At 33.5% G+C, this 25794-nt stretch overlaps 4 protein-coding genes and 1 non-coding gene across 6 annotated transcripts in view; 1 reads left to right on the top strand and 4 right to left on the bottom strand.

Annotated features, from left to right (window-relative positions):
- Window positions 1–2084, bottom strand: part of LOC107398920 (uncharacterized) — a 302351-nt gene extending 300267 nt beyond the window's left edge. Inside the window, exons 1-2 of one of the 2 annotated variants that reach the window (XR_010334998.1) lie at window positions 1869–2084; window positions 1433–1810 (exon numbers count right to left, since the gene is read on the bottom strand). The gene's annotated coding sequence lies outside the window, so the exon portion shown is untranslated. Of the gene's footprint in view, window positions 1–1432 lie in introns of both variants that reach the window. The other variant, XR_010334997.1, reaches the window with a different exon arrangement.
- Window positions 2085–8724: 6640 nt separating this feature from the next.
- On the bottom strand, window positions 8725–12811 carry LOC135266773 (uncharacterized). Its single transcript, XM_064358032.1, has 3 exons — window positions 11896–12811; window positions 10552–10852; window positions 8725–10362 (listed from the first exon to the last, which is right to left on the bottom strand). Exons 1-3 carry the CDS (start codon window positions 12809–12811, stop codon window positions 8958–8960), a joined length of 2622 nt encoding a protein of 873 aa, XP_064214102.1. The 3' UTR covers window positions 8725–8957.
- Window positions 12812–14157: 1346 nt separating this feature from the next.
- LOC107399163 (uncharacterized) lies at window positions 14158–15251 on the bottom strand. The gene is made up of 2 exons (XM_015984867.2): window positions 14964–15251; window positions 14158–14697 (listed from the first exon to the last, which is right to left on the bottom strand). Exons 1-2 carry the CDS (start codon window positions 14992–14994, stop codon window positions 14219–14221), a joined length of 510 nt encoding a protein of 169 aa, XP_015840353.1. The 5' UTR covers window positions 14995–15251; the 3' UTR covers window positions 14158–14218.
- A 5800-nt stretch (window positions 15252–21051) lies between these two features.
- On the top strand, window positions 21052–22708 carry LOC103312370 (uncharacterized). Its single transcript, XM_008192854.3, has 3 exons — window positions 21052–21241; window positions 21298–21694; window positions 21742–22708. The coding sequence occupies exons 2-3, from the start codon at window positions 21327–21329 to the stop codon at window positions 22553–22555; spliced, it is 1182 nt and encodes a 393-aa protein (XP_008191076.1). The 5' UTR covers window positions 21052–21241; window positions 21298–21326; the 3' UTR covers window positions 22556–22708.
- Window positions 22709–22737: 29 nt separating this feature from the next.
- On the bottom strand, window positions 22738–24182 carry LOC103312373 (uncharacterized). Its single transcript, XR_010334838.1, has 3 exons — window positions 23720–24182; window positions 23243–23659; window positions 22738–23136 (listed from the first exon to the last, which is right to left on the bottom strand). It is a non-coding gene; the product is annotated as an uncharacterized LOC103312373 (transcript).
- Between the last annotated feature and the right edge of the window lie 1612 nt (window positions 24183–25794).

The raw sequence follows: 25794 nt of genomic DNA, 5'->3' as shown, positions 1-25794 counted from the left end.
CGTGCAATATTTTCTGTACACTTAACTTGCTCTGGTGTAAATTGGACATTTAATAAAAAAGGTGGAATATTCAAAGTGACCCCTGGTGGCAGAATATTTTGGATCAAAATCCCTTATCGGCTAAAATCATATCTCCAGTTTTTAGCATGTCGATTATTCCACAATTTAAAACAACTTTTTGATCAGAAGTTGATCCCACGTATAAATCACTTACAAATGTGATGACACCATTGGGTGCAACTCCAATTAGCCCTTTGAAAGTATTATGATGTTTGGAAGTACTATATGTTAATTTCTGCGTTGACATAGACTTACGTGATACCACAGTGAAAATTTCGGTACAATCTAGAACTGCTCTACAATTAGTAAAATTGCTAAAACATGTTGGCAAGCAAGATTTATTTTTTTAGCGCGAAGGCATTGTCGTCATAAACTGTTTATATAAAATTTCATATATTACATGGACAAATGTTAAAATAATATTAGAAACTGTGCTTTGGGCAACCCCAAAGCGTTGCGCCAAATCAAGTTGAGGGAAATTGAGTTTCAATTTTACTAGGGTTAAAAAGAGTTGTTCAATTCTAGTTAACTTTTGGACTGTCCATTTGTGGTAATATTTTATGTCCAACTTTTCGATTAAGTGAAACAATGCTTCGAAAATCTGGCTATTGGGAAGACCGGTATATAAAACAATGAGTTTGTCATTTCCTTGAACATTTTCATAGCAAAATCGTACTGTCAGATATTGTATTTTTGCTTTAAGTTCAGCATTTTCCTTTTTGAGAAAATACCTTTCTGCTTCAAGAGCCGCATGTGACACCAAGGGTGCTTGCACACCCATAGATTCTAACGGAGCATCTTGAATTATAACTGCTGGTGCTGCAACTACGGCTGTAGACGTCGATGGCACATCCTCTAAATTCACTGTCGATGGTATATCAACACTATTCAAATGATCAAATTGTAAATCAATTTAAAACTAGGATTCACTTTTTACCTTAATGATTCAGCGGAACTAGAACAGGAAGGGAGTCCTTGTTTTTTTATCTTTTTTTTTCGGGAGATTCCACTTGAAAATAGGCTCTTTTTGCGATATTGTGCAAAAATAATTCAGGTACCATTTTCCTTTCTTCCATCCCGAAAATGGCAGCTGCAAACGTAGGCTCCTGGTCCGGGTTCTACATCTCTTCTACATTTATCAATGAAACAAGCAATTAATAATTAATATCAAAACATCTATTAAAAATTACCTCAACAATTTTTTCCATAGTGCTCATTCTTTTCCCGACTTTGGAAAACTAAAAAAATGGCATTTATCGCGAGTAGTATAGTCTTTGCAATCTGGAGCCCAACAGATTCCCATAGTTGTGATGTAAAAACCTACACATGAACTATTAAAGTATCGCAACAAAATATTATTCACAAATCATACCTAATGATGTACCACAAAAATGACATAATGTCTTGGAAAAACAGAATTTTAAAAATTCAAGAACACGAAGATATGGAGAACGATCGGAAAAAACACGATAACAAAAGACACTCACGAAAGAAAAACAGCAGTCACAACCCGTAGTACTTTCAACTCTGTACGTGCCTGAACCCTCTACCCTTGTATACCTGCTATTCATCCCTCGTGATGGGGGAGGGGGACAGGAAACAACCCGTTTATTGGGGTTGCGCCGGTTGCACCCCATGAATTCGTCATTCAGAAGAAATCCAATGTCATTAGTGTGTCAAACCATTTTTCCCTCAGTTTTAAAAGGCCACATAATAATTTACATCAATATGATGTCCAAATTAAGAAAAACTGAATTTTGAAGTTTGAAAAAAGTTAGGTTAGAAAAGGATTTATGTGTTCAACATACAGAAATATTAGCTCAGTTGCTAAAATCTTTAAGAAACGACATTGCATTTTTCATAGCTATCATTTCTCTGTAAAAGTAATGTTCCTAGACTTCTAGCATTAAAGAAATACGAAAAACCTTTAAATGCCCATAAGAAAAGCATTGAAAATGGCGATTGTTTAGCTTTAAGGTGCTGACCTACCTCAAATGTCTACGTCACACTGATACCGCGTATTGCTGCCGTCTTTAGTTGTATAACTACAATCAAAACAGCAACCCATAATGTTTTTTGCTAATATAAAACAATAAAAATCGCTAACTCAGACACAAATGGGAAACTTAAGAAGGCATGAAAACAAGTACAACCCTTAAAAATATTTATAATAATGCTTGAAATTTACACTAAGTAGTGGACACTAAGAACCTACAGAAATTACTGTTCAATAATCAGAATGGTGGGAGAAGGCGGTGGTACTTGTCTGTGGAAGCGCGCCAGCATTCTTTTCGTCCGCTGTAAATTTTTAGTGCTGGTACTGTTTAGTTTGGTTCCAGGTTTAGTAGTAGCTTTAGTTTTTCCGTTTTTTTTCATCACTCCATAGCATCATTCTTTCGCTCACATGGTATCATGGCAATCAGATCAGATGATTCAAACGGCAATAATGACATTAGACCATTGTTCGGGCTTAGTTTTGTTTTATTCTTATTGTTTATATTATTATTGTTAATATTGGGGATTACCAGATTGTGTTCGAAACGTTTTGTATTCAAAATAAGCATTTGGAGTGTAAGGTGTGATTTTAAACTGTGTTTTTATTCGTCGTACCTACGCCGCGCCGAGGAAATGCAACTCCCTTGAAAATTCATTCTAAATTATTAGATTCCTCCCTAATGGAAAAGAATTTAAGACTGCTCTGCTAACATTGACCTTCGTTTCACATAATTTAATGCATCTAAATCTAGGAATTGCAGCGCATTGAAGTTTGGTGGACTTTTTAATAGTCACTTATTTACAGCAACTATGTTATACAAAATTTAAATAATAAAGAGCAATTCAGGTTGTATTATTTCTATTTCTCAGGTAAAATCGAGGTGTAAACCGTATCCCAAATTTTGTACAACAGGTGGTTTCCTGTGATTTAATCATGATTCCTTCTGATTTTCCCTAAATTTTAAAGTGATTTACTAAATCTTGTACATCGATTTCCTCTGCGGTTTACTTCTCGGGTAATATTGGAAACATAAAAATTTACTTTTCTTATTACGAAAGATGTCTTGGTTTCATAGCAGCTGTTAATAGTGTTGAGAGAAAAAATTTTATTTAATTAAAAAATAAATCGGCCAATTTAAAACGAAAACCTGTAAAAACACTTAGGGATAAGTTTATTAAAATTAGAAATGTTAAGTAACAATTTTTTTTGAGTTAAAACAACTATTATTTCAAAACGTGTTGTTGGCTTGACAAACTTCAAATTTCTTTAAAAAATGAATTCACTGTTGAAGCGCCGGTACCTTCTTCGAAATGTCCATAAGAGTTGCTGTATTCTGCGCAGTCTAAAAGCTTTTCTCATTGCAATGTTCAGTTGAACTTAGGGACGATCGAATTTATTTTTACGTGACTGAAGCACAGGTTTGAAGGTTTCATGGTATCTGTACATATAAACAGTAATAACCAGAGTGAAATTATAGACGATCACCGAATTTATTGTTCTGATTCACCAATTTTTCAAATGTGAGAAAATCTTGACATTTTTAACATACGTTTTTGATTTTTGATGGTGGAGAGTGTATAATCGTTATTGTTGCCCTATCAAAGTCCGTGTCGCTACTTTAGTATATCTACTGGCTTTGGTCCCGACCATCTTTTGGATACAGTGCCGGTCAAGACTTCAAAAGAGTTGCACTAGCAATTGCTACATTTACGATTTTGGATGGCTTTACATCTTCCTCACTCCTTTCCCAGGTGATTAGAACCACTTATAGGTTAAAATTATTTAAAGAATGCACAATCGTACTAGGGTTTGTTATAAGTTCGAAAAAATCAATGGGTTTATTAATTATTGTGTTTTGCTGCAAATTATTCCGTTAACCACACTTTCCCCAAAATGAGTTTAGCATGATTTTAGCAATAAATAGCAATGAAACGTAATCCCGGTGTTTTCTCAATCTCAATCTATTTGAACACCTTCCTCTTCGTAGTATAGATTAAATAATTAAAAATTTTGACCATATACCTATAACCTTAAAAGAGCAAAACTTATCGGTGGATGTTGCAACCTGCAGACAATAAGTTCAACTGATGTATCAAATATAAAATTAATCATGAATTGGACGATGTCCCAGTTCAATCTGTCAATGCCAGAGCCGATTCTGAGAATCGCCAATTTCTGAACCTTATTTTCGACGATGTGATTTTTCAGATTTTTAAGCGATTGAAATAAACTTTGGTAAGTTGTTTTTTCGTGAGAATAAACCTTACTTACTAAGTAATAAATAAATCTTCCTTTTTGTTTCAAAAAGGCAAGACCAGTTACCGTTTGCTTTTGATCATTTAGCTCCTGAGTCATTTGAAACCTACAACCTGAAGCGTTTTTGTTGTACAATAAGATTGTTAAAAAATTGTTTTTTTATACTCACCGAAATTGGACGGCAATTCTTCTGCCCACCTTCATATCCTCCTCCACGTAAAGCGGGAGAGAGTACTGAATGTCCCTCATTCTGAATATGTCGGTGACAGTTTCTTTGATGTTTGCAGGGGGATTAAGCAAAACAGTTGTATTGTTTTATTGTAACGGATGGCAGTGGCCGTACTTATGTTATGGGGTTTGTATTACAACGCGAGCGTACTGCATTGGGTTTATTTGGCCTTAAACTTTATGACGTTGCAATAACGACTGTCCCCGTCTTTTGACCGTACTAACCTAAGGCGCTTTCCATTTACCCCAACAAAGTAATCGGATTAGTTCAGTTTGAACCAATGTTGCCAACAACTTAAAACCAAATTCTGCTATCCTCGCTACAAAATAATGCTACCGCTCACAAAATTCTGCTCAAATATAAACAAACTCGATCTCTACATCATGAAAAAGCAAAAAACGCTAAAAAGTTATGGATTAATTAAAATTTTATTAAAACAAAAATAGAACACAAAATAAAAAAACAAAAATTAAACAAATAACTTCTTAATCAAGGGCAAATAATTAAAATATCAACTCAAAAACAAAAAACAAACACAGTTACACAGGTACTTTAGTACTTAACGTAACATTAGACACAGCCGTTATTGGAGCTTAGTCATCATTATTATCAGTCTTATTTTTAAAGTCATACATTTTTTGTGTATATAAATTATAATGTTCTTCAGTGAAGACATAATCTGTACAACAAATCTTACTATTAAATACATCAATTTAAATTCTTAATATTGCACCAAGCATATCAGTTGACAGCCGATTTCTTTTTTTAGTTTTAATGTCAGTCATGATAGAAAATACCCTTTCAACATCTACATTTCCATGGGGTACAATGATCACCTTTAATGCCAAATTTGCAACATTTTTAAAGATGTAGTCATCATTATAATTTTGAAGATTACCAACATAGTTCCAAAATGATAAAACGTTTTTTTATTAAGTCAGTTTTTTCTTCATCGGAAAAATGTACTTTTAATAAGTTAAATTCTTGAAGACATTTATCGCTATTACTACATTTAAACACTTTGGTAACTTCCAATATATCAATATTATTATAGGAATATAAAACACAGTTTGGGTCAATAAATTCTAAGTTTTTAAAGAGAGGTGCCAAAGGGAAACGCTTGAAAGAATCATGAATTGTTTTTTGGTAGAACTGAATACATTTTAACAGGAACTGTTTTTTTAAATTTTTGTCAAAATTTTGCATAAATTCAGATGTTTGTGGGCCGACAGTTACCTTTTCAATTGGTAAAAGAACGTGGGGGTTGTAAACGTTTAAATTTAGGATTGCATTATCTGAAAGAAACTCGACTTTTACAAAGTTTGAAGCAATATTTTTTATAAATCGTAAGCTTTCTTTATAAATTTTATGGGTTCGGATTGAAAAAAAGCCATAAATTGATTGAATACTGGCAATATGTAGTTGAAAAATAATAGATACGCCTTAATTACCGGATTGCACATATTGTTATAGATTAATGAAGACATTACATTCTTTTCTTCAAAATCAGCTGCTTTAAACAATTCTAATAAAGTGTCCCACATTTCAATTACTCGATCCACACATCTTGAGAGTGCTAACCATCTGGTCTGACTTGGTTTTGGTAATTTTAGTTTTTCTGTTCTCATAAACGTTTGAAATTCTTCGAGTATAGATTGCCTTTTGGGGCTCCTAGAAAAATAGCTGCTCAAATGCTGTAATAAATTTTCTACCATATCAGGTATCATTTTTGCGGCAGCAACAGCTATTATATGAACACTATGACAAATACAACTATTTGTTATAATAGTAGGGTTTTCAGCAAGTAAGAAAGCTTTGACGGATTCCTTAGAACCCACCATAACGCTCGCATTGTCAGAACAGTAGCCAATTATTTGTTCTGTCTTAATATTAAAATAATTTAGACAATTTTTTAACAAGCTAAATAATCCCATGGCTGTACCCTGATCGGCACCTATTTCTACTAAATCTAACAGTTGTGTTTCGATTTTACAACTGTGGACATATTTAATTAATATGCAGAGCAGCCTCTTATTGCTAATGTCGGTGCTTTCGTCGATCAGTATTGAAATGTGATTTTTACATATTTAGTTCTTAATTTTTTCTCTAATTTGAACATTGAAAACATTTTTGCAATCATATAGCCCTTAGTATGTTTCAGTTGAAGTTGCTTTGCTACTTTTGAATCTGAGAAACATAGCTTATTTACCTCAACTAAATGGTCAATTGTCTTAAAACTAACGTTATGAGCAACACAGATTAACGGGCTTATTTTGTAACTTTATCGTTATTTTATCGAGATCGTTATTTAACGAGAATCGTTATGTGAGAATATCGATCAGATAACGATTTTTGAGAATAAGGTGATTTTGTAACTGTTATCGATATTTTTCCATAACGATCTAAAAAATAACGACACAGTCAAATTTTTTTTAATGGATAGTACATTTTTAAATAATTTCCCTAGTAACAATATTTGTTTTTTACAAAAATGACAAACTCGTCATATACTGTCAAAATGCTCAATTCGTTGAAGAAACGCGACGAAAAAACCACGAGAGCACAGTTTGGTATTTATCTTTTTTTATTATTGGACCAACATGAAGAACCTCGCACAAACTAATGCGACCCAAATAATTATGTCAAAAGTTAAATATTTCTGGTGGTCTTACCCGAACAGATTTCACAGATTGGAAATGTTTGGTGCAAAAGAAAGGTTGAGTACCAAATTCAATACAATATGAACCAAATAAGATATGGCGAAGCTAAAAAACCCTTTAACAATTTAGAAGAAAAACTTCTACAACTTACTGGGAACCTAGTTGTCTCAGGGCTGTCTGGTGTTCGTAAATTAGGAGTGGTGTGTTTAGAGGAAGAACGTGAATTTTCAATAGATATACCTCCCAGTAAAAGTGTGTGCTAATTATATTTATCATTTAATTTTTAATAAACAATGTGTTTCGAGATACGATTAAACAACCGAGCCTTTTTCTTTAAGTAAAACTCTTTTTGTTAATATTTTTTATTGTGATATAGTTTTGGTTTGCTAAGTGTCGGTACTGTTATGTTGTGGTTATGTTAGATGATTGTCAGTAGCAGAGACAATATTACCTTCGGTAGGAGCAGCGTTGTTCTGAGTGAACTTTGCGCCGTACTGACATCATTGCTGCCAACGTACCAATTTTACCCCGGAACGTACTGTCATTAAAAAGATTCATACCATAAAAAAGCAGTATTATTTTTTTCACAAATTTAAACAACATAAATTCAGTAACCCTTTTATTTAAAATAAACAAATTTAAAACAAACATAGAAAAACACATTAAAAATACAAAAATCTCATAAAATAACAAAACTTAAACTCAAATTTAAATAGAACAAAACGAGAACACAAGTTATAAATACAAAATATCAGTCAGAACTCAGTCATCATTGCTATTGATATTGTTTTTAAGTAAATTATTTACAAAGCTTGCAGGTGGCTCCCACGTTGCTGGTTCAAAACGTTTTAAAGTATCCTTTACAATTAACAAAGATGCACACGTATTAAGGTCTAAAGGGTTTCGAAGTTTAGTTTTATTTAAACTGTGCTGGGAAAAGTCACGTTCCGCGCTAGCGGAAGAATGAGGTATACATAAAATAGTTTGTATGATAATAGACAAATTGGAAAACATTGGCTGCTCTAGCTCATTTTTTATAGTAAAAACTTTCTTCCAAGAGTCATCGACGTTATTGCTAAAAGTAGACAAATCCATGTCCAACAAATTTTGAAATTGGAAATCTGCTGCTTCTATATCGCATGAAATTTGAGGAAATGAATTGATAAAGGAAGCTAAAGAAAAGCTTTTTTAGTTTTAATGATAGCAGGAGAAAACATTGAAGCAAATTGTAAATGTTCATCCTTAAAATTCACGCGTTTCTTTATTTGAATGCAGAGCTCTATGTAATATGCCAATATATGTTTTTTAAAGTTCTCCAAATTAGCGTCCGTGATTAGGTTATCTTCTTTTAATTTGAGAATATAGGCTTCTGTTTTTGCACCACAGTAAATACTTTTGTAGTTTTTGAAACTATGAGGATGACTAACCTTAATGTTAAAAAATTCAACTTTTTCGATAACTTCCCTTTCAATGAAGTTCCTTAAAACTGTTTTATACAAAGCAGTTAATCTTGGCAATATCCTCCTGGGACCCAGAGAGGTTATTTTTATTAGATCACCATGAAACTTTATGGGTGATTTTAAAAGGCAAAATGAAACAACTTTTCTTAATAAGTTTTTTTATTTTTTCTTTTGGTTTAAAAAAAAACTGTGTCCATTTTAGTGGACATAAGGTTGCTTTCCTACCAAAAAATTAAATATGCACAAAGAAACAAAGATTCTAAAAAAGTATAAAAACAGTTTTAAAAGTCCTAAATCTACTTGTGAAAGTCTTTAAAACAATTTCTTTCACTGGTAATGCACAAAAAAAAGTTGCAAGCTTCACAAAAGAACTTTGTTTTCTTTTTGCAATCTTGATTTTTACACCTTACGGAATTTTTTATTGAAGCTATTGCCGGAAAATGATGACGATTTCTCGTTAAAGTAGGAGAATCGCATACTTTTGGTGAGTCAACTCTGCCCTTAGAATTGGCTCTGGTACTCAAAGATCTTGGCAAGTCCAAAAAGAAATCGTTTTGATCTGACAGCAAATATGTAGCAAACTCAATTTTAAAATCGAGGTATTGCTGAATATTTCGGTTAGTGGTGTTCAGCCGCTTTTTGTCGCGTCTGTAAAGAATCCAAGAATTGGCCATTGCTAAATCAAAGAAGTGTAGAATAACTCTAACGGTCCATTTTTTGCATCTTGCTTGTATTCTGTAATAACTTATCATTCGATCGATCAAATCTATACCCCCCATGCATTCATTGTATTTAGAAACTATGTTAGGTCTGGGTACTTGAATGTATTTTGCTTCTTTCTTCGACCACTTTTTGCATTCGTCGTATGGTTGACTTCCCTGTCCCGTGGACGCTAGAAGAACTGGCTTCATATCGTACCATTTAACAATGATAATTTTTTCGTCTTCACGCAATAACTGTTCCGATGCTCCACGTCCCATTTTGCTCATCATTTTGTCGCTGGTTAAATGAACAGCTGAAGGAATGCGCGACTTCATTATAGTTCCTGTGCCATACATTTTTTGTTGGTGTAGATGTTCAAGTAGAGGTAAAGTGGTAAAATATCTATCGAAGTATAGGTGTGTACCAGGTAGCAATGTTTGTGTTAGTCGAATTACAGCTGATGGACCAATTCCCAAATTCTTATAATTGTCTTCCAAAAATGTATTTTTTCCTTGGTACAATTCAAAATCAATTACCAGTCCATCTGGGGCAGCACAAACAAAATTTTTTAAACCTTCTGGATTTGGTTTTCCTCTTACAAACTGTTTCATCGCACAGACACCAGTAAATGGAATCATTTGTTCATCCACGGCTACAGTTTTTTCTCTAGGTAAACTTAAACAAGCATTTTTTACTTTATTCATTAAAGGACGGACCTTCCAAAATTTATCTAAATTCCTTTCAGCCGCAGTAACATCGCCATCAACCACTACCTTTAGATTACTCCTAATTGAAAAAAACCTATCACGTGTCATATTTCTTGCAATAGCTTCAACCCTAGTAGTTTTAGCCCAATACATTCGAATACGTGGGTATTTTAAACAAGACATCAAGGTTATCATCCCAAGAAATTTTTTAATCTCAAGTAGTGTTAAATTTAGTGACACTCCCTTGACTTCAACATATCGGGCATTTGTACAATCGCAATTTTTTGGAAATCTTCATCCGTGTGTTATGTATGTAAGGGGGTTTATGCGTAGTAGTACAGCATAACACATAACAAATGAATTTATTAAATCAAATGATTACATTCTCAAAACACATATCGTAATTAACATGTCACCCCACTGGTTTTTCTCGTATTCTGCAACCAACATAACACTCTTCCCCTCGTAGGAGTTTATTTACAAATTGAGACGGTCCACTGGCTTCCTGATACGGGTAGATCGTCTTAATGTCAAGGTTCCTGATTCGTTGACGATAACCGGCTGTTCCGGTTCAGGAACTAAAACTGGTGTTGATTCCGAAATGGGTCGGGGCAATTCTTCCTTTTCAACGGTGGGAAGTTCTTGGTTCGGTTCTTTATTGTCAATTTCCGAATCCACGGGAATTCCTTGAAAGGGAATTGGTCCATTGTAAGGTAACAATTGATCGACGTGTCTCCGTTGAATACGTCCATCCACACGTGACTGCGTGCTAGGGCTTTCATCTTAACAATTTCTATGTGAGCAGCATGTATTTCTTACAGTATATACTTGCGTAATGACTTTGGAATTGCCACACGAATACCTTTAAACAGACATCCGTCTTGAATCGAAAACTCAGATTGCGGATAATTCTTCGGAAGTGGTTTCCCTGTCTGTAATGCTAGAAATATGTTCCGAATTTCTGGACATTTTAATGATTCTTTTTTTATCTGCTTCCTTGTAATGGGTAAGAATTCTAACTGACTTATTTGAAATATTGCTGCATCATCCCTTTTATCCGTCGTACTTGGTAAAGATGATCCTGAAAAATAATCGACATTACTGTGTTCTTCAGTTTTCCTAAATTTAATGTCGTAGTCAAATCCTGATAGATATGTAGCATAGTGTATTAATCTCGTTGCCGATGTAGACGGAAGATCCTTATGTGGGTGTAAAATTGACGTTAAGGGTTTATTATCGGTTACCAATGTAAATTTCCTTCCGTAACAATAGTGAAAAAATTTTCTTATGCCCCAATAAATTGCTAAAGCCTCTCGATCAATTTGACTGTAATTTTTCTCCGATTTGTTCAATGATCTTGATGCGAAAGCAATTGGTCTTTCGGCTCCATCACTAGTTCGATGTGATAAAACTGCACCTAATCCGATTGGAGATGCGTCCGTCGCTAGGATTAACGGAAGGTCTTCATTAAAGGGTATCAGTATTTTCGTACTTGTAATATCATTTTTAATTTCTTGAAATGCCCTTTCACATTCCTTACTCCAAGTGAAAGGAACGTTTTTCTTTAGAAGTTGATATAGTGGATGTAATTTGGACGAAAGGTTCGGGAGAAATTTTTGGTAGTAATTGACCAATCCAAGAAAAGTTCGTAACTCTGACAGCTTTTCGGGTCTTTTACTATTAACAACAGCTTCTACTTTCTCCTTTGTTGTATGTAATCCATTCTTATCGATTTTGTGACCCAAAAATGAAATATTTGTTTAAAAGAATTGACATTTATCCTTGTTTACATGTAAATCGAAATCTCGTAGTCGTTGTAATACACATCGCAGCCTAACTAAAAGCTCGTCGGGTGTCTTCCCTTGTACCGCAATGTCATCGAAGAAACACACCACTCCTTCCAGGTCTTGTAACATCTGGTCCATAAAACGTTGCCACGCATTTGGAGCCGTTTTTACCCCAAACATTAAACGTTTTACTTTGTACACTCCTTTGTGTGTACTGATAGCTTGCATGATTGCTGACTCTTCGTCTACTGGCATGTGTAAATACGCCTTTTGAATATCCAAGGTACAAAAATATTTCCCACCTCTCATTTTATTGAATATGTCTTCTATTTTCGGTATCGGATATCGGTCCTCTTCGATTACACGATTTAAAGTTGTTTTGTAATCCGCACAAAGACGAATAGTACCGTCTTTCTTAACTACTGGGACAATCGGAGTACCCCATGTGGAATGAGTCACTTTTTCTATAATTTGTAATTGCTCTAGCCTATCCAGTTCGCTCTCAACCTTTCCTCTTAGAGCATATGGAACTGCTCTTGGTTTCAGAAAAATTGGTTGTGTATTTGGTTCAACCAGTTTAAAAGAGTATTCGTAATTGGGAACTCTTCCTAGTTTTGTTGATACGACATCCTTAAATTCCTCCAGAGTGAGGTTTAGTTCATCTTTGTAATTTAACGTGTCTATTTGGTGTATAGTATTCCAATCCAATTTAATATTTTTCAACCAATCGCGACCAAAAATTGTATCCACATCTTGTGACAAAATGTAAATGTCCCCTCGGGCTCGCTGGCCTTGATATTCAATATTAACGTTGCACGACCCTATCGGTTTTAAAATTTCTCCGGAATATGTCCTCAGTTTGACTTCTGTAGATTTGATTTTTGCTCCTGGACATAGCGATTTGAATTTCTTTTCAGAGATTGTAGAGACTGCTGCTCCTGTATCAAGTTCCATCTTGCATTTCGAATTATTTAATTTGATCGGCAACAATATTTTCTGTGCGCTTGCTGAATTTATTGTAACAATATTGTACAAATTTGTAAATTCGCCTTCTTCCTCTTCAATTTTCGTAACTTGTTTCTGATTTTGAGACTTGGCTTTAAAACACACCGCTTGCAATTGACCCAGTTTGCCACAATGTTTGCATGTGAGCTTTTTTGCTGAACACGAATCAGCCTTATGGTTTGTTTTTCCACAACGGAAACATTTTCCCCACATCTCTTGTAATTTTTCCGGTTTCTTCTTCCGCTGTTCGTTTGTACGTAAACTTTTGTCTTTCCTGACCGCATTTACCTCCAATTCTGACCGTTGCATTTGCATTGATTCTTTTTTCGCAGTTTCTACTGATTGGGCAATTTGCACTATATCTTCGAATGTAACAGTTGATTTTTGTTGTAACAGTCGTTCTCTTATTTCTGTATCACGAATTCCTCTTATGAACTGCGTGCATAAATGGGTATTAATAGTAGACGTATTGCAATGGTTGCACTTGAATTCGCAATTTATAGTCATTTTTCGCAACTCCGCGACGTAATTCGCAATAGTTTCCCCTTCATGTTGAACTCGTAAGGAAAACTTGTGTTGTTCTGAAATCACACTAGCTTGAGGCGCTAAGTGTTCTTTTAATGCTTTTATCAGTTCTCTGTAAGTTTTTGTATTCGGTAAATCCGGGGCTGTTAATTTTGTAAGGGTTTGGTAAATTTTCGGACTTAAACAGCTTATCAAAATTTGTACGCACATTTTGTCCCTCTCGTCAGTGGAGTCATCCATTTTCTTTAACTTTAAATGATTGTCCAGTCGTTGTAAGTAACAGTCAAACGTTTCGTAATTTTCGTCGTAAGGGTGTAAATTTTCTTTTACAGAAGCCGTATTTTGAGTTTGATTAAGTAACTGTCTTTGTGTGTCGTGAATTCGATTTAAAATTTCTGTCATTGCCGTTAGCACTGGTTGTAATTCCGCCATTTTTATTTAATGTAAATTATGAATGTAAATTATCTCCGTAAGCCGTAGTCGTAACAATTTGTAGAAGGAATTAGACAGGACAAGGAGGCGCTTAGAGGGCTATCAAAGCTAAAGGACAGGAGACCCCTGATCGGAAGGTGTTTCCAAAAGTAGGGTGGACGGTAAAACAATTTGTACGTAATGCTGGTACAGATTCTAGTGTAAATACCTTGAATTTTCCTGTAACACGTGGAAACCCTAACCTCACTTTTTTTTTCTTGACTCTCCCGACTTTGTTCTTTTCCGACTCGTCGCCACTTGTTATGTATGTAAGGGGGTTTATGCGTAGTAGTACAGCATAACACATAACACATGAATTTATTAAATCAAATGATTACATTCTCAAAACACATATCGTAATTAACATGTCACTCCACTGGTTTTTCTCGTATTCTGCAACCAACATAACACCGTGAAATACATGGACAAATAATCCTTTGCCGTCCAAGCGAGACGTCTTTCAAAGTCATTTTCAGGTTCGGTCCAGTCAAAATTAGGAGGTGTAAAGGTGGATTTTCTTTTCCAAGATGTCCGCTTTGCCTTGCTGGTGCTATTTTGAGCTTGAGCTACAAGTAAATTGTCTCGAACAACACTCAACGGAAGTAGATCATCTTCATCATCATCTTCCTCGCTGTCTTCCCTTTCTTCTCTTTGATCAATTGCCGCCTCCTCCTCCGTTTGCTCATTTTGGAGTTCGTCGTTAAATATTTCTTCAGGTTCAGGATCCAATTCGTTTTCTTCATCTGATATGTCTATGTCGGAACAATCGGCATTTAGTAGCTCAAGAAGTTTCTCGTCATCAACTCCAGGTCTAAGGGATTTATTATTGCCAAATATTGCTGAAAATAAAAAATAAGAAAATTTAAATATCTTACGAGCATGACCTAGCGTCCATTTAATTGGAATAATAGGTTATCAAATAACATGCTTAATTAGAGAAGAACAACCTAGTGTCCATTAAAATGGACCATTCATTCTAAGACTGTTTACAAGCATAAAAATAATATTTTTGGATCTAAAATTAATTTAAACTATCAATTACACACTACTTGTTATAAATTGTTTACAAAAAATCAATTTAAGTGATTATAAACGGCGTACTTACCATCGTAAGTTAGATTGCGAAACGCCGCCATTGCACCACTATAAAAACCAAATTTAAGAACAGGTGTTCGCGCTCAGTTCACGCAAAGTATGTGTAGATGGCAGCACTTACATGTCCAATATAATGTTTTGTGGGTTTTAAGTCGCTAAAATATATATTAAGAATATTAAGATTGAAAAACTGATTGTCCATTTAAATGGACAGTGGGTCCCAGGAGGATATAACTGGAAATTGTGATCCTTCAGACTGTAATTCTTCATTTACTGAAGTTGTCAAATTCAGTACATATGACAAAAAGAGCAAATATAACTTGAATTGGGGATCTTTCAGGGCCTTAAATATTACAGTTGGATTTGGTAAGTTATCAGCTTGTTCATTTTGAAAAAATAGGGTCAATGAAGACCAATGCTCAAGAACTCGATCAACAACAGCCTAAAACAACAAAAATCTAAATAAATACTTATTAAGAAATACTTAAACATCATACCCTCAGAGACAGCCAACGAGTCTGACTGGGGTAAAGTAGTTTAGGTGGCTTTTCTTGGACAAATACTTGAATTTCCTTGAACGCATTTAGTCTCTTGCTACTACTTGAAATATAGTTATAAACATCTCTAACAAACTGCTCTACGACATTTGGTAAAGACTTCGCAGCCGCAGAACAGCACAGATGTAATGAATGACATAAGCACTTCTGCACTTAAATATGAGGGACTATTTCTTTTATTCTTGCCTGTACTCCTGTATGTTGTCCCATCATAGTACTAGATCCATCAGATCCAAAGCCAATAATGTTGTTATATGGTATTTTATTACTGTCCATTTCTTGTTTTAAATCTTTGAATATCCCCTCTGCAGAACAGTCGTTGACTTTAATTAAATTCAAAATTCTGTCTTGAACTTCTCCACCATTAAAATATCGCAAAATAATTATTAATGATTTGTCTACAGAAATATCTGTAGTTTCATCAATTACTATGCTAAAATTCTTCTTCCTTATTTCATCGATAATCTTATTTCTAAAGTAAGGCGACAGCACTTGAGTTATGATTTTTGTGTTTTTTTTCCTTTTCATGTTGATTTGTTTTGCAATGTCGGAGTCATAGAAAATATTTCGAAAAAGGTTAGGTAAACTGTCCATTATTAAAAATGGCAATTTTTTTTGACAAACAAAAGCAGCCATTTTTAGTTCGCACTTTACCACACCAACCTTAGTGTTATCTTCTTTTTTCACAAATTTTTCAATTGACGGGGTACTCTTGCTTAATTTATAGTTTCTTTTATGGAAATCAGTCTTCTCATGCCATTGCAAATGAAATTTTCCTCCTTGAATAGAAGTCTTGCATGGTATACAAAATGGAAAGTCTCTTTTGTCATCTATCCAGGGAAAATGGTTTTTTAAATGAACCAGATTCAATGAAACTTTTTTCCACACTCTTTTTCGTTTAACTTGATTTGACTGGTTAATTTTATCCTTCATTAAAACACTGTAATTCACACTATACACAAGATTCAAATAAAAGATCCATATAAAAGTAGAGACGTTTGATCACAAAAATTGAACTTCTTCCTCTTCGTAGTACTGATTAATGTACTGCTGTTTCTTGTTTAATTTTTAAACATGTGTTTACATTGCTCGCAAAGAAGCCACCACTTTTTGATTTGCTATTTTAGTGTTTAACATGATTAATTTTGTACGTAAATTGGTTTGTCGGGGAATTCTTCGTTTTCAGTAATGGTGCCAACATAGTCATCTGCATCAATGTTGCAATAGCTCACTGAATGCATTCCGAATTTTAAAATATCATAATTAATATTGATTTCTAACCATTTTCAATCATCTTACCTTTAGCCATTTCAAGGGTTCGTCATTGATCATATAAATAAATGTAAAAAAAATCGACGTCCGAATTCTTTCATTTGAACCTCGTGCTCATTTTAAATGGCTATGCTGGTGAGTCGAGTTTCATCTTTGTATTTAAAATATTATGATTAAATAACTTACTGTCTAAAAAATAAACAGGCATTTATATATACATTTTGAAGCATAGTAAGTATGCTTTTCGTAATTTATTATATTTTCTTGATAAATTCAATAACTAACAACTTTATTATTATTATTTACTTAAAACATATAGCCAAGGTAAATTTGAAACAAGAACTTATTGTTATTGTATTATATTGCTTAGATGTTGATGGTTTTTCGTAATCAATTTCCACTTCTTTGATAACACGGTTATTACAGGGTGATTCAAGACTAAAATTTTCAATATAGAAATTGTTCATATCTGTAAATGAATGTTGTTAAAAATTGTTAGTAGGTACTAGCAATATTAAACTAACCATTTTCTTTAACGCTATTGTTCAACATATCAGTTTAAGAAGTGAATGAATTTGTCATTCAATTTTCTCATTTCCTTTGATTTTCTAAATTTTGATTTAATTTATTAAAAATAATGTTTCAAATCACTTACCATATAAACGCATCTTTTCCATCATTGCAGCGTAAAAAAGTTTTTTCTAACTCATTTAATGCGCCACTTTCAAAAACTCTTTGTGTTTGTGGTGTTTACGGTATAGACAAAGGAATGTTAGTTAATAAGAACCGTTTATCTCAACACTAATAGATTCTCTACAAACAAGGATTCAAAAATTGAATCGTTTTGAAAAACACGAAAGGGCTAACGTTAATGGTTGTCCATAGCTAACTGGCGACTGGCCATGTGCTGCCGTTGCCGACCCGGCTGATTGTTCTTGCCAGTACTTCGGCTTTTTATGACCCTTGGATAATAGATGGCTCTACATGTTTACACAGTTTACAGTATTATTATATATATTATTAAAATTCTTAAATAATTTGCTGACTCCAACATTCCATATTGAAACATATGTAATATAAGGAAGAAAGAAAAATAAATTTTTTGGGTTTAAACCTCAGTTTAAACATTTATTTATTTGTTTAAGTACAATTATAAGCATCTTATGAGCCCTGATCTTATTGTTTACAGTCCTCTTAAGGGTAGCTTTAATATAATTTCCTTATTATCACCATCCAGTTTTTTAATCGTACTAAAAAGTATTTCATCAATCATCATACATAGTATTATTCTTAGACATTATAGCCGTAGTGACAGTGTTAATGAAATTTTTATAAGAAATAATGGATAAGAATCCATCGCGCATATAAATAAAATATTTACAAGGTGATCAACTGATCACTCATTTTGATTATTGATCTTAGTCTTGTAATTGATAAGCAGAAAAGCTGACCTTTCTTTACTAATTCCGCTTCTGAATGTAACAAATTAATCACATTTTTTATAAATCCGATGAAATTTTTCAGCGACTAAGTTATTACAGCAGATAGGTCAATGATGGTGGCGACATAAGCGATCTACGTTTTTCATATATCTAATACAATTAAAAATTATTAAGTAATAATTACATAATATGATTTATGTTTAAGAACTTACCCTGAATTTTTTTCTTCAGCCTCAAAGTTGAATATTTTTCTTGAAATATTTTCCACCCATGAATAGAACTTACAAGTATAGCGGTCATTCAATTCGAAAAGTACAGTGGACAGGACAGTACAGCGGATATTAATACTCTTCAAGCATAATAATACTCTACAATCGTTGCCTGGAATTAAATAATATCAAGCGTTTATTAAAAAAAGGATGTGGCTATTTATACATACTGTATGTATACGCAATTGGCTATTTATACATACAGTATGTATACGCAATTGGCTATTTATACATACTGTATGTATAAGAAATTGGCTATTTATACATACAATATGTATAAGAAATTGGCTATTTATAGTTACAATATGTATAAGAAATTGGCTATTTATAGTTACGTATAACGTACTAACTAATCAAAAAGTTTATTGATATTAATATTTTAATAAAAACTACATAATTATAGAAAAATATTGTTTTATTTATTGTTTATTGTTACAATATACTTGGGTATTTATTTTATTTTTTATTTCGTGTTTTAATTTGCTTCTTGTAAAACTGAATCTGTTTAGTTTTTCTCTTCGGACGTCCTTTAGACTTAATTTTTGTTTTAAATTTTAGGTTTTCATTTGATTGATGATTTGTATCGGATTCGTTCTGACTTTCAGTACCAACTAAGCTATCCTGGCAACTTCCAGCTTCAACTAAGTTACTTGTCTCAAATTCTATTGAACTAATTGTAGGTTCACTATACTCATTCTCAAACAGAGAAACCCCATTTCTAGCATTTTTTTCAATTAATTTTAGTTCGTTCATATATTTGTTAAAGGTTGTAGTTCCATAATTTGATAAAATATCTGCGATATTTTTTGTTACTGTCAGTGCTGTATTGAATTTTTCTCGATCCGATAATACTTTTTGACAACCATCGAATTCATCCTTGTCTATATCATCAATGTCTACGTCATTCGTGTCTTCATCATCGATATCCATATTCATAATACTTTCTGTATTTCCAACTGAAGTAATGTATCTTGGGTGGAAACATGTTTTTGAAAAAATATCTAAGTTATTGTATTTTCTTAACATAAAAATATGCCTACATGGTGCACTGAAAGAGTTCCAAAATGTACATGAACATGCTTCCAGCGACGTATTATAAATCTTCGATATTCCAGTCTCAAGATTTTCCTCAATGCCATTAGCCATTACTTTTATTTTAGATTCTAAAGTTTTAAACAATTTTAATTGTTTATGAAATAATTTCATTCCAGTCTCTGTGAGAACTTCGGAACATACTTCCAGCAATTTTCTTATTTCATTATCGTTATCCATAATTTTAAAAACTTTTTGTTTATTTTTGGCTAATTTATTTTTTATTCTTGAATCAATAAAGTCTATAAGCTCTTTAATACATAAATAAATTGTCGGCAAACTATGATATTTAGTTTGTATGTATTGCTTAAGAGTCCAAAATGATCGTTCAATTCTGTTTGTTGTCGTATCTCCCATTAGTGGCAAATGTTTTCTAAAATAATGTACCCACATTTCTTTACAGCTGTCCCAATTTTTAAGAAATTGCTCTTCAAGAGTCACGTATTTATCTTTTGTTCCTGCAAAAACTTTTACAGACTTGCAAATGTCCAGGAATTTCTTTTTCTGCTCTTCGTATTCTTTATATGATTGAGCATATAAACATTTCTTGAACGCATCCAATATTTTGTTTTTTTCATCATTTTGTTTATTGTAGGCAGTAGAAACTAGCCTTTTAATGTATTTAATGACATGAAATTTACAAAGTAAAACGGTTGCACTAGAAAAAATGTCTCTGATAGCTTTTATTTCGATGAAATCTTTGTCAATTAAAAAAACGGATGGGTGGGTCTTACAAATTTTTTTAAATTCATTCATACAATGTATGAATGCGGAATATGTTTCTTTAGCAATAAATCCTATAGCTGCAAATTCTGATTTGTCGGTTATGCTAGAATAGTAGCAAAATCCCAAAACTTTATAATTTTCGACATTAAATCCAAAGGAAACATCTATTTGTATCACTGGACACTGAGATTTATTATAATTTAGAACCATCGCCGAAGAGGCTACAAATAATGATTCTACTTCTTCTTCTGCATCTTTTTGTATAGCGTATATACCACCATTTTCTTCGATTTCCGCTAAGAATTCCATTAAATGATTTTGGTCCACTTCGGTACATGAAGGAAAAAGTTTGTTTCGAAAATTTTGTATATCCTTTCTTATAAACTGTTTCCCACTTTTTTTACTTAAAACTGCAGCAACCATTCCATCTTTGGCGCTAGACAAGATTAAATCTGTTGCTGTTTCGTAATCATTTTCATTCATAATTTTGGCTTTGCCGTAATTACTATATTCTTCTTTGCCAACGGTATGATTGTGATTTAGTAATAGTTTTGTTAATTTCCATTTTTCATTTTTGCTTTTATAAAAATTAATTTGAGCTTTACAATTCTTGTAGTAGTAATGTTGATTCGGACGTTTTCCCGATAGGTATCGAAATCAACGCGTGTTTCTGTGGAACGCAGCTTCCTATCTTGCCTATCCCGATACCCACAGAGGCATTGCTGGCTATTGTGCGATGCACACGAGACGCAGGAGTGCGTTCATAAACTAAAGTATCTTGTGTTGTTGTGACGTCAGAGTAAGGCAATTTTCACCTAGAGTGAATGCAGAGCTTTCTGAAGTTTATGAACGGTTGAAGTAGACTGCAACATGACAGTTGACACTCTTGTAATTGTTTGACATAAAAATATAACCTGTCGTTTAAAGTAGGTAAGTGACAAATAATATCAGCTCTTTGGTCCGTTTATGGCATAGGTACATTTAAGCCCACCAATTCAACAAACGAACCGTAACAATGAATGACATAATTACTATCCCTGTTGTATTATCATCGGAAATGTTATTTGGCATTCCGGTTACATATTCTTCTGATGAGGACAGCGATGTAACTGATGAAGAAAATATTGTTACGATGATGCTTATAAAAAGTAGGAAAATTAAGAAACCTCAACGTATTGAGAATTATATTGAAGCAACAATTTCTGGTTATACCAAGCAAGAATTTCAGCAACATTTTCGAGTAACCATTGAGGCTTATGAACAACTCTTACAAACAGTTGGCCCCTATTTAATGCGACAAGCTGCTACTGGACGAAGTACTGTTCAAGTCGAAAAACAATTGTTGTCAGTTATATGGATACTCGTAACACCCGATTCATACAGGTTAGCTAAAATATTATAACTCCACGTTATAATATTGTTGATTTTAGATCAGTTGGAGAAAGATTTGGACTAGCAAAGTCATCTCTTTCACAGTGTTTCAAACGAGTAGTAAAAATTCTAAATGCCGTAGCACCAACTATTATAAAATGGCCAGAAGGGATGCAATTACAAAATGTTGAGAGAAGATTTCATGCATTTGCCAGAATGCCACACTGCATTGGGGCCATTGATGGTACATACGTGGAAATCAAAGCTCCTAAAGAGGATCCTCAATCCTATATTACACGAAAATGCAACTATGCTTTTACGCTGCAAGCTATCGCAGTACCTTCATTGAAATTTACAGATGCATTCATTGGTTATCCAGGATCTGTAAGTGATAGCAGAATATTTAAAAACAGTGATTTTTATAATGCTGTCAATGCCAACATGGGTCATTACTTTGCCGAAGAACATTATTTAATTGGAGATAAAGCATACCCTAATTTACCATGGTGTATTGCACCATACATAAATAGGGGTAACCTGAATGCAGCACAGGTATACTTCAACACTGTACATGCACAGACGCGCCAAGTAATCGAACGATCGTTTGCTCTTCTATTTGGAAGATTTAGGCGACTCAAGTTTTTAGACATGAATGATACTAAATTAATTCCTGCAACTGTGATAGCTGCATGCGTATTACACAATGTCTGTCTAGACTTTCATGATCTCCATATTGATGACTATATTAACAATGGAATTGATTATGTAGTAAATAATAATGATGGTGACGATGGCATTGGTGAAAACGTGGCAATAGAAGGACGGAGACGACGTGATGCTTTATGTCGTCAAATATTTCTTAATCGACATTAATTGTACGCTTTTCTTGTAAGTTTTTGTTAATTGGTATATTTAAGTTACTTATAGGGTTATACCTACCTCTATTGTAAAGTTATCGTAAACTTCATCTTTAACGTGTTCCAAATTGCTGGTATTTTTTTGTACTTCTTAAAAATATATGTTATTTAAGAAAATCTTTTTTTTAGTGAATAACAAAATTATATTTAGTATTTAGACATATTCATATAAAATACAAAAACAAAACAAAAACTCTTATTTTAATAGTCAGTCACAAATCGCAAGTAATAAACGAAAAAAACAAACATGAACTGAAAAGCATTATTTCTCTTCTTTTGGTGCAGTTATTGCTTTAATAAGAGCATCCATTTTATCGGAAAATACATTCAACGATTGTCTACGTAAGGCTAATAGTTCTTCATGACGTTGTGTGCGTCTACTTTCTCGGGATTCCACATTCTTATTCATTGTATCTATAATTGTTTGCATCGGTGTTTTTTTACCTTTAATACTGCCGCTAATTCTACTTTTAACTTTTAATTGTTTGGGGGGCGTTGCCTCTTCAGGCAAATCTTGCTCCTCCACATCGGTGGGTACTAAAAAGCAGTAGTTAACAATTTAAATACAACTTTTACTGTAGTAACAAAATAAACACGCATTGTGTAGCCGTTATTATTTTAGCAGCAGTCAGCAGTAACTTACTGGTATCCCCTCGCGATGAGGAAGCGATCGCAATTGGTGATATAGAATGCTTTTTTCCCAAAAAATCATCCATGCTCTCGAAATATTCAAAATCCATTCGATCTTCCCCACTTCCTCTATTGCCCATATTATCTTTTTTTGTAGCATATCTACTTTTTAAATAGCGCCACTTGTCGTTGCATTGTACCGAAGTGTACATAAAACCCATTTCTTTCATTTTCGATGCAAGTTTTTTCCAAACCACTTCGTTTTTCTGGGTTGTTGAACGAAATTCCGGGTCCAACTCTTTCCGAAATGCAATTAGGTTGATAATTGCATTATGGCACCATTTGATTCTTTTATCAGCCGTTCTTTTATCTGAATTTGAAGTCGAAGCAGACCCAGCATCATTATTTTCCACAATGACAAGGCAGCCATCTGCGACAATAAGTACACAATTAGGTAGTACACTACCAACAAGACATTAAGCTGACTTACCTGCCTGCTGCTGAAACACCAAATAGCCTTCATCGGTTTTCAAAGGTTCACCGTTTTCAGTGAACACCTGTTTTAACTTTTCCTCACAGCTACTCATAGTTTTAATTTTATAATCTAATGTTTGGAATAGTTTGAACACTTTTATATTAGAATAAGTGACCGCAAAATAACAGTCATAGCCCATGAAAAAAGTTCTTGTATGCAAATTCAATTCAGAGCAGGTAGTGCAAAAACCGCAAAAACATCAACAAGGTGTCAAATGGTTGACAGCGTCAAACCAAATACGAATGCGCATGTCCGGTGAAAAACGCCGGACTTTTGAGCACGGCGATTCACGAACACTCCGGGTATATCACGCGACAATTTATGAACAGTCGCACAATTTGTGCACGTTCATTTGGACGGCTTTATGAACGACTATAGACCTAGAGTAGACTCAGAGTATCTTTATGAACGCACTCCAGCTTACTATCGCCTATCTCCATTAAAAATTATTTATGAGCTTCGTGATGGCTTGAAAATCGGAATATGTGCACTGTGAGTAAACTAGCTCATCACGATATGCAAAATTAACGCAGATTACTTTTGACGCCCGTGTATGTTAAACAGAAGTATTAACAAGAAGAAGGGGCACTTTAATGGATATAGTGGAGGCAAACATTTTAGTTGAGGATGGCATTCATAGATGGTCACAATCAATATTCTACTTTTCTATCTGCGTTATACGTAACTATAAATAGCCAATTTCTTATACATATTGTATGTATAAATAGCCAATTTCTTATACATACAGTATGTATAAATAGCCAATTGCGTATACATACTGTATGTATAAATAGCCAATTGCGTATACATACTGTATGTATAAATAGCCAATTGCGTATACATACAGTATGTATAAATAGCCACATCCTTAAAAAAAACTAGAGTGCTTTGAAATTAAAAAACAATTGTTTTGTATGTCTATGATTCATGCACTTACTTGTCAAATTGAAAGATTTCATAACCTTACTTTTTGACAATTAAAGAATAACACATTTTCGTAAAAATATTTATTTATTAACTATAAAAACTGTTGGAAATATCTTCCTTGTTGCTCAACACACATAACACAACACCTTCGAATACTGTTTAACACATTACTCAGTTCAAGTGGATTTTCGTAAATTTCATCAGTTTTCTGTTGAATGCGTCGTCTTAATTCATCAATAGTTGGAATTGGTGTAACAAAAATTTAATTTTTAATGCATGGCCAAAGATAGAAGTCGCAAGGCGTTAAATCACATGATCTTGGGGGATAATCATTTGCTGTATTCGTGCTAATTATTCTGTCATCTAAAAACGTTCTCAGAAAGTTTAAAGTTTCTGCTTGCAATGCACTGTTGCACCATCTTATTGAAACAAACCTTCTCGTAATTCATCATCGTGAAGTTTTTCAATAAAAGGCGTAAGAATTTCTTCGCGATAACGTACGTACAGTGAACATCTAATAAAAAAAATTGTACAATATTTGAAAATTCAGTCAATATGTATTTTTTCGGATTTATATAATAAAATTAAATTGGTAAAACAAGGAAAAAATAAAATTTCTTTCCTGTTTTTTACATTCGGCACAAAATTTTCCTATTTTTATATTTTGGGATCCAGATTCTTCAAATACTCAATTAGTGCTTTTCTACTCTTTGGAATGGCCGGTAAAGTTTTTCGCCTAGTTTTGTGGACGTTTCTTCTAATACATTTTAATACATCGTCGATGAAAATTTCTTCATTCGGTGGTTTATTTCTAATTTCGGAATTTACTAGCTTTGAAGGTTTTCAAAATCTTGCCCATAAAGCTTTTGGTGCAATTCGAGGTGAACAGGATGAAATTTATGTTTTTTTAAAATTTGCCTGACACTATGATTAATAATTTCTGTTGCATTCGTTAGTTCTCTAACACTCAAATGGGGATTGTTTCCTACCATGTTTAACACAATTGCTTAGTTTATGTCATGAGTCCCTGGAGGATTTTCGCAAATTGGTTTTTTTTTGGTCAAGAATTCCAATGACTGCTACATGTTCAATGAGCGAAGTGA

The sequence above is a fragment of the Tribolium castaneum genome, chromosome 7 (genome assembly GCF_031307605.1).
Source record: "Tribolium castaneum strain GA2 chromosome 7, icTriCast1.1, whole genome shotgun sequence".
NCBI classification, from domain to species: domain Eukaryota; kingdom Metazoa; phylum Arthropoda; class Insecta; order Coleoptera; family Tenebrionidae; genus Tribolium; species Tribolium castaneum.
The sequence above is the reverse complement of the archived record's forward strand: the minus strand, read 5'-3'. Positions and strand labels throughout refer to the sequence as shown.

Coding starts and splice junctions, on each gene's coding strand:
- LOC103312370 (XM_008192854.3), top strand. CDS start 21,327: ATGAATGACATAATTACTATCCCTGTTGTATTATCATCGGAAATGTTA. Junction 21,695..21,741: donor GTAACACCCGATTCATACAG/GTTAGCTAAAAT, acceptor TGTTGATTTTAG/ATCAGTTGGAGAAAGATTTG.
- LOC135266773 (XM_064358032.1), bottom strand. CDS start 12,811: ATGGAACTTGATACAGGAGCAGCAGTCTCTACAATCTCTGAAAAGAAA. Junction 10,853..11,895: donor GCTTTTAGTTAGGCTGCGAT/GTGTATTACAAC, acceptor GAAATTGTTAAG/ATGAAAGCCCTAGCACGCAG. Junction 10,363..10,551: donor CCAGTGGACCGTCTCAATTT/GTAAATAAACTC, acceptor ACACGGATGAAG/ATTTCCAAAAAATTGCGATT.
- LOC107399163 (XM_015984867.2), bottom strand. CDS start 14,994: ATGGCGGCGTTTCGCAATCTAACTTACGATG. Junction 14,698..14,963: donor TCGCAATCTAACTTACGATG/GTAAGTACGCCG, acceptor TTTTATTTTCAG/CAATATTTGGCAATAATAAA.